This window comes from Quercus suber, unplaced genomic scaffold (genome assembly GCF_002906115.3).
Source record: "Quercus suber isolate HL8 unplaced genomic scaffold, Cork oak 2.0 scaffold_611, whole genome shotgun sequence".
Classification (NCBI taxonomy): domain Eukaryota; kingdom Viridiplantae; phylum Streptophyta; class Magnoliopsida; order Fagales; family Fagaceae; genus Quercus; species Quercus suber.
The window spans coordinates 208,341-220,338 of record NW_027070054.1 but is presented as its reverse complement, the minus strand read 5'-3'; the positions used below and the strand labels follow the sequence as shown (position 1 = coordinate 220,338).

General features: G+C 32.2%; 2 protein-coding genes across 3 annotated transcripts; both read right to left on the bottom strand.

Annotated features, from left to right (window-relative positions):
- Nucleotides 1-2,508: 2,508 nt before the first annotated feature.
- On the bottom strand, nucleotides 2,509-4,727 carry LOC136064024 (cysteine-rich receptor-like protein kinase 46; the record flags this gene model as incomplete). The annotated part of the gene is made up of 6 exons (XM_065765161.1): nucleotides 2,509-2,849; nucleotides 3,064-3,214; nucleotides 3,340-3,574; nucleotides 4,001-4,211; nucleotides 4,291-4,427; nucleotides 4,580-4,727. Coding segments are annotated over 6 exons (1,206 nt in total), but the record flags the coding sequence as incomplete, so codon positions are not given.
- A 210-nt stretch (nucleotides 4,728-4,937) lies between these two features.
- LOC136064020 (cysteine-rich receptor-like protein kinase 46) lies at nucleotides 4,938-11,083 on the bottom strand. Of its 2 annotated transcripts, XM_065765144.1 has the most exons (9): nucleotides 10,833-11,083; nucleotides 7,795-8,116; nucleotides 7,183-7,308; nucleotides 6,894-7,030; nucleotides 6,604-6,814; nucleotides 5,943-6,177; nucleotides 5,667-5,817; nucleotides 5,360-5,452; nucleotides 4,938-5,265 (listed from the first exon to the last, which is right to left on the bottom strand). In XM_065765144.1, the coding sequence occupies exons 1-9, from the start codon at nucleotides 10,998-11,000 to the stop codon at nucleotides 4,948-4,950; spliced, it is 1,761 nt and encodes a 586-aa protein (XP_065621216.1). In that variant the 5' UTR covers nucleotides 11,001-11,083; the 3' UTR covers nucleotides 4,938-4,947. The 2 variants fall into 2 exon arrangements, with proteins under 2 accessions (XP_065621216.1, XP_065621218.1); XM_065765146.1 differs by having other exon boundaries at nucleotides 5,112-5,452.
- Nucleotides 11,084-11,998: the final 915 nt, after the last annotated feature.

Genomic DNA, 11,998 nt, shown 5'->3' with positions numbered 1-11,998 from the left:
CAAGTTGTCTTAGTGTCATATTGCTATTGAAAACAAAATAACAGCCCCTAAGGTGGCTAACCTTTAGATATCAATTAATATTTTCCTTTGAAACTTTGACTATACACAATAATTACAACTAAGAATGGAAAGCAAGTTGTAATGCTATAAACCATCAACAGTAAATTATATAAATATATAGTTGTATAATTTTTTGACACTTTCCATTTATAACGTTACTATTAAATATATTAAAAGAAACATTTTAAAGCAAAAGTTTATAAAGGAAAGTATACTAAAAGCTATCAATATATGGTATTAAAAATCACATTAATTTTCTTGAATTTTCCTAACTAAAACCATTGGCAATTGCTATTCAAATTTTGAATTATATTTGAATTTCAAAATTTAGCAATCAACGTATCTGACATTAAGGGGTAATTGATTTCACATTAATTTTCAAGAATTTTCCTAACTAAAACTATTGACATGCAATAGCTATTCAAATTTTGAATTATATTTGAATTTTAAAATTTAGCAATCAACCTATCTGATATTAAGGGGTAATTGATTTCCTCAATTCACATGAATGAGTATTAAAAATAAATATGATATTTTTTATAAAAATATCCAACAACCACACTAGAAGTACATACTCAAAAGATAAAAACTAAAGCCATATTAGACCAAATGCAAGTGTCGAACCAATTTGAATTTGAAGGTTTCCCATTACATGAGTACTTTGCAACAAGTGCAGCTTGGGAAAGGAACTTCTTCATTCCAAGATTATGTGAACATAACCCAATATTGTTCAAATAATTCTATGAATGTTTGGAAACCTCAACAACAACAGCTACAATCAAATCTTAATTACACAATTTTGGAATTGACTCGTTTCTTCAAATTACATAATTAAAAAATGAAAAAATTGTCTCCCCATTTTTACGGGCAAGCCAACATGTTACTGTTATTAAGAAGCTCATCTCGAATAGAAATCTTGGCTTTTTGTTCACTTTTTTAACCTTAGAATTGGTTTGATTTCAGTAAGTTTCTGCATTGGTTTTAAATATTTCTTTTAATTAATTAATTGAGAATGAGGACTTGGTAGTAGAGGGACTTATATGTACGATTATATTCACTTTGATCATGACATAAAATATAAAAAGTATGAGAAAAAAAAGCGAAAAAAGAAGAAGCAAGGTTTGATTTTTTTTTTTTTTTTTCAACTTTCATATGCCCAAGCCTATTCTTACACCTATCAACTCAACTACCCCCACTATCTCTCTCTCTCTCTCTCTTAATTTTTTATATTGTGACCTGATAAGTAGTGTCTATGTAATGAAAAGTCTTCTACCAAACTTAAGGTAAGGTTTCTTCCTAAAAAAAGAAAAAAAGGTCAGGTTTATTCTCAACTTTTGACATTTTTTTCTTAATCATCTATCATAAAGTGGAAACTTGTCCACTTTGTTCAAAATACGGTGCTAAACACATGTGATGAGACCTTCAACCATGGAAAATTTCCTTTTGTTTTTTGTTTTTTTGTGTTTTTTTTTTTCTTCTTCTATTTTATGCGATTTTTATTAATATATCTTTTGGCTGGCCAGATTCAATAATGGAAGTTGGTCACTCAATTTCATCATAACACCACCTGCTATTATATGGGTACCTCTACAAAAGTCAAATCTCAAAACAATCATATCCTTTTTGTCATATCATACGCTTAAGCCCTATTGGCTGTCACCTTAAGGATTCTCAAGCAATCTCTGCACCTAAAAATTTGCACTCAAAAGTCATAAGCCAGTTCACAATGCAATGCAGCTTAGATTAGATTGTACCAAAAATTTTAGGTGGATTTTGTGCAAAATTCAAAAACATCGGCAATCATGTTAAGGTAAACATGAGCTTACTGTAAAGAGCACACTCTTAAGATTTTTAGCTTCAATTTCATTTCCAATCTTAGACTCCTACTTAAGATCTATAATATCAAGCAAGAATGGTCAAAGTAGTAGACATATTACACCCTAATGGAGTCATGCCAATCGTTTCAATTTAGATATAACCAATTTATGTCAAAACTCAAAAGACACAATGATATGTTCTGCAATATTTCTTGCACACATATCTTTATGATTCTATTTTAGTCCCCTCTCCCTCTCTCTCTCTCTTAGTTCTTCTGTGCTATACTTTTAACTTTCCTAACTATCATCATGTTTCCCCTACATGACTATTAACATAATGGAAATTGAAATGATTTATATACTCTGGAAAGTTAATAGTACAATGGGCCTAATCCCACACATGAACTTGGACTAATATAACTCTCAACACTAGATTACAAGAATTTTTTTTTTTGGTTGAGAATTAGGATTACAAAAATTTGACTTGGAAAAAAAAATGAAAAGAAAGAGAATAAAAGAACTAAAACATTGTTAAATATGCTGCATCTTGTCTTTGTCAAGCATTGCAAACATAAATAACATGAGAAATGATCCCAAAAAAAAGAGGGAAAGGGAGAGAAGGAAAGCCTACTGAAAATCAAAGAGGAATTATTCAGGGTCACACTTTTTAAAACTGTGGAATGTACATAAATCAGATAAACAAGAAGTTTGTCGATGATGACATGAAGAGTCAAATGATGAAGATAATCTTGCACATTCATCCGCGAAAGGAGGCTTGGATGGCACTGGCAAATGGAAATCCTTTTCTTTAAGCATTTGAATTACTGTTGTCATGCTAGGACGTAAAGATGGTGATTCTTGAGTACACAATAGACCCACCTGAACAACTCTTGTGATTTCTCCAACGTCTTCCATCATTATGCTTTCATCTATAATCTCCAATACTGTATTTGATTGGAAGTGCTTCCAAGCCTACATTCAAACAAAAAATGAAACTAACAATGGCAATGAATACAAGAGCAATGTTAGGGACAACTTTTTTCAAGATCCTTCTCACAATTTGCTAAGATGTCAAGTTGTGAAAAAAATTGTGTCCCTAGACTAAATGTGTTGCATATACAAAGACAGAAGCTGCTCAAATGCACACACACACAAGTATTAAGCAAAAGGTTATGAGAAAATTTACATTAACAATAAGAGTCTCAAATGTTTCTGTAGGATGAAATTCACTGTTCTTCACACCGCTGACTATTTCAAGCACTAGAACTCCGAAGCTATAGACATCTACTTTTTCAGTTAGTCTCCCTTGAGCAAGGTATTCAGGAGCCATGTAACCTCTTTCAAGCATTAACAAGAGAGAGTTTTTGTTAGTATAGTGAATGATTCAACAGAACTCAAGTTCTAAATACCCGACTAGAAGTTATGAAGAATAAGAAGAATACTATTAAATAAGCACACTTACAGTGTGCCAACAATGGCAGTGCTGATGAGGCTTTTGTCACACGAATAAAACCTTGCTAGGCCAAAATCAGCAATTTTTGGTTTATGTTTCAAATCTAATAGAATGTTGCTTGCTTTGATGTCTCTATGAATTATCCGAAATTGACAGCCTTTGTGGAGGTACTCCAAACCTTCGGCTGTTCCAATGATTATTCCAAGCCTTCTATTCCAATCTAGTTCCGTCTTCTTCTCTGGGTCTATCTTCCATGGGTAGCAAAAGATTCATCAAGATATTTTACACTAGAAGGAACATGAATTCATAATTACTAAGAAACCAACAGTAGTTAGTTAAACATATTATATAAATTGATGCCATTATCCACAATATTATACTTATAACTAGATCTCTTACGTGAACACAACACTCACCAAACAGATGACTAGGATAATTTACACATAAACACTATTAAATTACTGATTGTTCCAAAAACTTTAGCTATTAGGAAATGGTGAATTTAATTACATAACCATAATTCTAACAAACACAACACTCGCCAAACAGATGACTAGGATAATTTACATTAGATTAGATTTATCACATACTATCTAATTGCCAATTGCCATCACAATTATCATTTGTCTGATCCTACCCAAAGAGATGAGATTGAGTTTGAAGTTGTTACCAAATAGAATACTGTCAAGGCTTCTGTTTGCAAGGAATTCATAGACAAGGAAGCTGTCTGTATTGGTGAAGCAGCAACCCAGGAAACGAACCAAGTTCTTATGTTGGGCTCTGCTAATGATATCCATTTCATTGTAAACCTCGTTTGTATTAGCTTTTCCTCTGATGTATAATCGTTTAATCGCGATTTCTCTACCATCAGCTAAGGTTCCCTATTCAAATATGCATATATAATAAATTAGAGAAATGGAATTAGGAAATTTAGAAATATAAGGCACTTAATACACGTACCTTAAAAACTTCACCATTTCCTCCATGACCAAGCTTGTGGGCTTGATCAAAGCTGTCAGTTGCTTTTTCTAAGGTTGAGAACTGAAACTGCAAGATCTGCAAGCTTCTGTTTGAATCCGATAAGAGCGTTTCCTTTCCTTCGGATACAAAAACATATTTTGTGATGATGAGAAGAAATTATTTACTAGAATGTGAGCATGTATAGATAAACTATTAAAGTAGTGTTATTGTGAGGAAGAATGAAACAACAGCGAAGGAATCACTAATATGCAATTTCATTTAACATTACCTTTTACTCTTCTTTTGTGATTCTTTCGTCTGTATACAGTTCTACCAGCACAGAATCCAATTATAATCACCAAAGCACAGGAAGCAATGGCACCGAGAGCATATGAGACATATGAAAATATGGTATCTACAAGAGATTCAACAAGAAAATTATGAAATTAGATAAGCTCCAAAATTAAATATAAGAAAAAAGAAACCCTCAAAATTGAAAAGAAAAGGCAAATAAAGGAGGCACTGTCATATAATGTTTACAACATAAAAGTGCTTGGAAGGGCGTTTGCACAGGTCAAATGTAGCAGTGAGATGTATACTTCACCATCAAAAAAAAAAAAAAATTTTTTTTTTTTTTTTTTTGGTTGAGAATTAGGATTACAAAAATTTGACTTGGAAAAAAAAAAATGAAAAGAAAGAGAATAAAAGAACTAAAACATTGTTAAATATGCTGCATCTTGTCTTTGTCAAGCATTGCAAACATAAATAACATGAGAAATGATCCCAAAAAAAAGAGGGAAAGGGAGAGAAGGAAAGCCTACTGAAAATCAAAGAGGAATTATTCAGGGTCACACTTTTTAAAACTGTGGAATGTACATAAATCAGATAAACAAGAAGTTTGTCGATGATGACATGAAGAGTCAAATGATGAAGATAATCTTGCACATTCATCCGCGAAAGGAGGCTTGGATGGCACTGGCAAATGGAAATCCTTTTCTTTAAGCATTTGAATTACTGTTGTCATGCTAGGACGTAAAGATGGTGATTCTTGAGTACACAATAGACCCACCTGAACAACTCTTGTGATTTCTCCAACGTCTTCCATCATTATGCTTTCATCTATAATCTCCAATACTGTATTTGATTGGAAGTGCTTCCAAGCCTACATTCAAACAAAAAATGAAACTAACAATGGCAATGAATACAAGAGCAATGTTAGGGACAACTTTTTTCAAGATCCTTCTCACAATTTGCTAAGATGTCAAGTTGTGAAAAAAATTGTGTCCCTAGACTAAATGTGTTGCATATACAAAGACAGAAGCTGCTCAAATGCACATACACACAAGTATTAAGCAAAAGGTTATGAGAAAATTTACATTAATAATAAGAGTCTCAAATGTTTCTGTAGGATGAAATTCACTGTTCTTCACACCGCTGACTATTTCAAGCACTAGAACTCCAAAGCTATAGACATCTACTTTTTCAGTTAGTCTCCCTTGAGCAAGGTATTCAGGAGCCATGTAACCTCTTTCAAGCATTAACAAGGGAGAGTTTTTGTTAGTATAGTGAATGATTCAACAGAATTCAAGTTCTAAATACCGGACTAGAAGTTATGAAGAATAAGAAGAATACTATTAAATAAGCACACTTACAGTGTGCCAACAATGGCAGTGCTGATGAGGCTTTTGTCACACGAATAAAACCTTGCTAGGCCAAAATCAGCAATTTTTGGTTTATGTTTCAAGTCTAATAGAATGTTGCTTGCTTTGATGTCTCTATGAATTATCCGAAATTGACAGCCTTTGTGGAGGTACTCCAAACCTTCGGCTGTTCCAATGATTATTCCAAGCCTTCTATTCCAATCTAGTTCCGTCTTCTTCTCTGGGTCTATCTTCCATGGGTAGCAAAAGATTCATCAAGATATTTTACACTAGAAGGAACATGAATTCATAATTACTAAGAAACCAACAGTAGTTAGTTAAACATGTTCTATAAATTGATGCCATTATCCACAATATTATAGTTATAACTAGATCTCTTACGTGAACACAACACTCACCAAACAGATGACTAGGATAATTTACACATAAACACTATTAAATTACTGATTATCCCAAAAACTTTAACTATTAGGAAATGGTGAATTTAATTACATAACCATAATTCTAACAGACACAACACTCACCAAACAGATGACTAGGATAATTTACATTAGATTAGATTTATCACATACTATCTAATTGCCAATTACCATCACAATTATCATTTGTCTGATCCTACCCAAAGAGATGAGATTGAGTTTGAAGTTGTTACCAAATAGAATACTGTCAAGGCTTCTGTTTGCAAGGAATTCATAGACAAGGAAGCTGTCTGTATTGGTGAAGCAGCAACCCAGGAAACGAACCAAGTTCTTATGTTGGGCTCTGCTAATGATATCCATTTCATTGTAAACCTCGTTTGTATTAGCTTTTCCTCTGATGTATAATCGTTTAATCGCGATTTCTCTACCATCAGCTAAGGTTCCCTATTCAAATATGCATATATAATAAATTAGAGAAATGGAATTAGGAAATTTAGAAATATAAGGCACTTAATACACGTACCTTAAAAACTTCACCATTTCCTCCATGACCAAGCTTGTGGGCTTGATCAAAGCTGTCAGTTGCTTTTTCTAAGGTTGAGAACTGAAACTGCAAGATCTGCAAGCTTCTGTTTGAATCTGATAAGAGCGTTTCCTTTCCTTCGGATACAAAAACATATTTTGTGATGATGAGAAGAAATTATTTACTAGAATGTGAGCATGTATAGATAAACTATTAAAGTAGTGTTATTGTGAGGAAGAATGAAACAACAGCGAAGGAATCACTAATATGCAATTTCATTTAACATTACCTTTTACTCTTCTTTTGTGATTCTTTCGTCTGTATACAGTTCTACCAGCACAGAATCCAATTACAATCACCAAAGCACAGGAAGCAATGGCACCGAGAGCATATGAGACATATGAAAATATGGTATCTACAAGAGATTCAACAAGTAAATTATGAAATTAGATAAGCTCCAAAATTAAATATGAGAAAAAAGAAACCCTCAAAATTGAAAAGACAAGGCAAATAGAGGAGACACTATCATATAATGTATACAACATAAAAGTGCTTGGAAGGGCGTTTGCACGGGTGAAATGTAGCAGTGAGATGTATACCTGACCATCCAAAAAAAAAAATCTTAATAACATATGCCAATATGACATGGTTTGGGATAATAACATGGGCTCTACACTATATAAAATTTATTCAGGTACCAGGAGCAATGAATAAACCTTAGAACATGAGATTTATATAGGCACTAAGTGAATATAAAAACATGTGTTGATATGCGTCTTGCTCAAATTACATAGGAAGGATATTGTTGCAATGGTCTTGTCCCCCATAGGACAGAGCATTCCTTGACACAGTTGTGGTAACCAGAACTAATATTACCAAGATTAAATGATTAAGAACTGACCTACAGCTGCATCAGAATCAGGGCCATTGGTGAAGTCATAATCAGAGTAACGAATAAAGCAGCCTGCATTCATCACACGGCTATCTGTTGATGGTAGGCAAGATAAGGAAACCATGGCTGCATTTTCCAGGCAGGAAGAACACATATTATGGTCCATAGTTTTCCAGCAATTAGCCATAGCATACACTGATGAACCCGCAGGCAATTTCTGATGCTTTACTGCAAATCCTCGACTATCTGGTGCTTGTTTTGCTATCTTATAGACCAAATACTTTGCCGTGTCCTTGAATATTTGACTTCTGTCAAAACTATTACTGCATCTCTATGTCCAATCAATCCCCAAAAAGAGTAGCATATTAGATGAAGGAAAATCAGTGAGGCTTGGGTTCATGATTGTTGTAAAAGACAAAATAAAGCTATATAAAACCACGCAGACAAGCACACGAGCGTTATCATGGAGATTCATGTCAATTAATACTGCATCTTGAAAATGTATTTGTATCTTAAGGGTCAAAGTGTCTGATTATACACAGCCCGTATTCTTAACATCCTTTTGACAAGCATGTTAGGGGTTTTTTATATTGAATGTGCTAATTTGGGCAGTAAACAAGTCAAGTCAAGTATTAAAAATTCAAGATTGGTTACTTTAATTTTTTTCGAACACAAACCAAGTTCAAAGTTCAACCTCATTAGCTATTTACAAGTTCAAACTTATTCATATACTTGTTGAACAGGTTTGAGCTTGTTCACACAATTTATTATTTCTTCATATATAATACACATAAACACTAATATATATATATATATATATATTTAACCTTTCACAAATTTATGCTAATAATTAACAACTATAATATAGTTAAAATTATATTATTTGAATTAATTAGATACTGTTTAACACCCCCAATTTACAATGTCGTATCATATTTTTTAAGATGAAAGAACAGAAACCAATAGACGTGATCACAATTTCATTAAAACCCTATTCACTATTCTTAAAAATAAATTAAAAAATAAAAAAGAAGAAGAAGTGACTGGAGTTGCCTGCAAAAGCATATATATATATATATATAAATATGTATTATCCATTCTCACAGCAATTAAAGCTGCCTTCTTTCTTAGCCGCTTTGTACCTATCAATATATAGCAGATTACCCAATTCTCAAGTAATGTCTACTGCACTCTCTTGTGGTAATCTTTATTTATTTTATTCTTTTGAAAAGAAAATAATGCGAGATGATATTGTTGTATTGGAAGATGTAAATGGGAGGTTAAAACTTAGGTCATAGCTCTACTTAAGTTTCCCATTATATAAAATTATCTAGTTTTATTTCACTATTTTTTATCAAAACTTGTTTTGGGACACTTAAAGGTAATTGTAATTTAATATAAAATTAATTTTTTTAAGCTATAACAATTAGATTTATTGGCCTCTTATTGTTAAAAATTATATATAATTAATTTCACTGTAAAAATTATTAGAAAGTACCAATAATAATTTGATATCTTATGAACCTATTCATCAGTCCTATTGCACTTTTTGAATTCATGGATCTCATTATACTGTTTCAACTAACTTTTATCTTTATTTACAGTACTTTTAGCAAAAAATTTTCAGTTTTTGTAAAATAAGCAGATCCCAAACAGACCTTTAGTTTTTTTTTTTTAATTTTTTTTTATTTATTTTTTTAGAGTTGATAGTAGGGGAGGAAGAGAAAAATTTCAAAACAAAGACATAAGACAGCACAAAAAATGTCATTACAACTAAGTTACCACTTGAATCAAGTTTGTTCTCAAATAATTATGTTTGAACATGACTCAATTAATAGTCAAACAATAATTTGGGCTTGGGCTTAGGCTTAATTTGTTTATTATAATTTTTCATAACTTGAGCCCAAAGTGTTCATGAGCAACTCAATTCATTTACAATCCTAGTACTAATACAAATGGGGTAAAACTTTGATGTAATTCTTTAGATGAATTATATTAAGTTCTAATTAAGTACAATAATTTTCCCAAAAAAATTAATTACAAATAAATAATTATATTGAATGTAATTATCATTGGGAAAAATAAATATTATGTTTGTGTTTCATTGGTTAATGCAAGTATGCAACCATGTTTTCAAAATTAATTGGGGAATCTAATATATAGTACTTAAGGAAATGTACCTAAGTTTTACCCACACTAATATAGCATATCAAGTATTGGGATTGTGCTGGTGGTGCGTTATTTCCCTAATATGGTGTAGTGATTTATTTTATCCATTTGTAATAGGAAGAATGTAGTTTGTTTTTTTTTTTTTTTGTTTTTTATAATTGTTACAAGTGGAGGAGGGGAACTCGAATTCTGGTTTCCGTCGTGGGGAGACAAAATAACACGAATGAGTTACTAGATTTTTGTCATGTAGCAAAAGTTGTGCAGCAAACTCACCAATTTGCCAAAACTGGCCCAATCTAACCCAACTGGCTAGATTGGGTTAAATTATCAAAAGAAAAAATTACAGTGGGTTGGGTTGGGTTGGATTTTTTTTAACCCAATCATAATGAGTTGGATTGAAAAAACTCCTCAACTCGACCCGTGCAAACCCCAACATGTAGCCTTTATTATCCAGAAATGCTATTTTCATAACAAATCATAAGTGTCAAGTTATTAATGTTACGAGTTATTATTAGTGAGTAAAAAAGTAATTTTAGTGGTAGATTTAAATTATAACCAATAACAACTTATCACTTGTAAAAATATTGTGGACATAACATTTATTTTATCTATCACCTAAATTATAAAACTCTGAAAACAAAAATTCCCTACAAACTAGCCGCCCCACCCCCCCCAAAAAAAAAAAGGATCATAACAAATTCCTAATTCATACTTTACTCATTTTACTGGAAACGAATTCTTAACAATAGTATCTTTTTAATGAATTTCATATTCCCCTGGTTATTAGCCTGATCTCAAATGACACATTTTTCCTCAATAACAAGATGTATGAGTGCAGTTTATCATTAACCAAAATATATTTATATATAAAAAAATACCTTCAAAGCATCAGGTCCAACAGTTTCTTCATAGAAACTATAATTCTCTACCCTGATAAAGCACCCATCAGCATAAACCCGACCACCTATGGAAGGAAAGCAACTAGCGAAAAGGGTCTTCACATGGTTGAAGCATTCTTCACATTCATTACCGGAAAGATCAGCCATGCACTGCGCAAACACATGGAGTCGGTTAGGTCCCTCACCCACTTCTTCAAACGAAAACTTATTGCGCTTTATATCTTCTCCCATGCTCGTTTATGGGTTTTTTTTTTACTATAGTTAGCATGGTTATACCGGTGGTGTTAAATTTGTGTGGTTTTGTTAGAGATGGAGTTGGCAAAAAAAAAAAAAAAAAACTAACAAATATATAACCAACTAAGCGTGAAAATTTTTACCTTTGTCGCCAAGAAAACAAAATGACACCCATTATGGCCTTTTTGAACATTTCAAAATCAAGATGAATTCAAAGTAGAAGGCCCATGGTTTGGATGCTTCCAATGGAGCTCTATTTTTTTTTTTTCATAAAATAATAACTTTAGTTTTTTGATAGTACACATATTTTAATTCACAAAAAATTACCTTCAAAAATGGGTTTTATATTTGTAACTAAGAACAATCTTGTTTAATATATAAAAATGGATAAAGGTGGAAACTGAAAAGAAATTGTATCTCTAACTTCAGAATCGCTCATTAATTGTATGTTGTACTGGCCTATCCAACGCCAAGACACATGATAATTATCCCTAGAATGGTTGTCAAATTGTTCTGTAGCTTCTTCATGCAAATTGACGTCTTTAGTTTCTTTCAAGCTATCTGAACTTAAGGCAATGTTGATTGTGATTGTAGAAAAAGTTAGCAAAATGGCAATTCTGAATCAGCTGTAATGCGGTGATTTTGCTAGAGAACATGGAAATGGAAGCCTCCATAAATCATGTTTGGGCAATGAATCGGTTTCCTGGAGTTAGCTGGACCTAGAGAACCATCCTTATAACATGATATGTTTTGCTTAAAGAATTTCAGCAGAACAATTCAATCCATAAATGCATGAAAAATTCTGAACCATGAATACATGTATGGTAATGAAGCAAAATCTAGAATGTTAATCCCAGCTCTTTTTTCTTCATATCACTAGTTATTTCACCCCGAATTCAAATGATATAATG

Coding starts and splice junctions, on each gene's coding strand:
- LOC136064020 (XM_065765144.1), bottom strand. CDS start 11,000: ATGGCTGATCTTTCCGGTAATGAATGTGAAGAATGCTTCAACCATGTG. Junction 6,178..6,603: donor CCTTGACAGTATTCTATTTG/GTAACAACTTCA, acceptor CATGGAAGATAG/ACCCAGAGAAGAAGACGGAA. Junction 5,266..5,359: donor AAATCACAAGAGTTGTTCAG/GTGGGTCTATTG, acceptor TCCATTTGCCAG/TGCCATCCAAGCCTCCTTTC.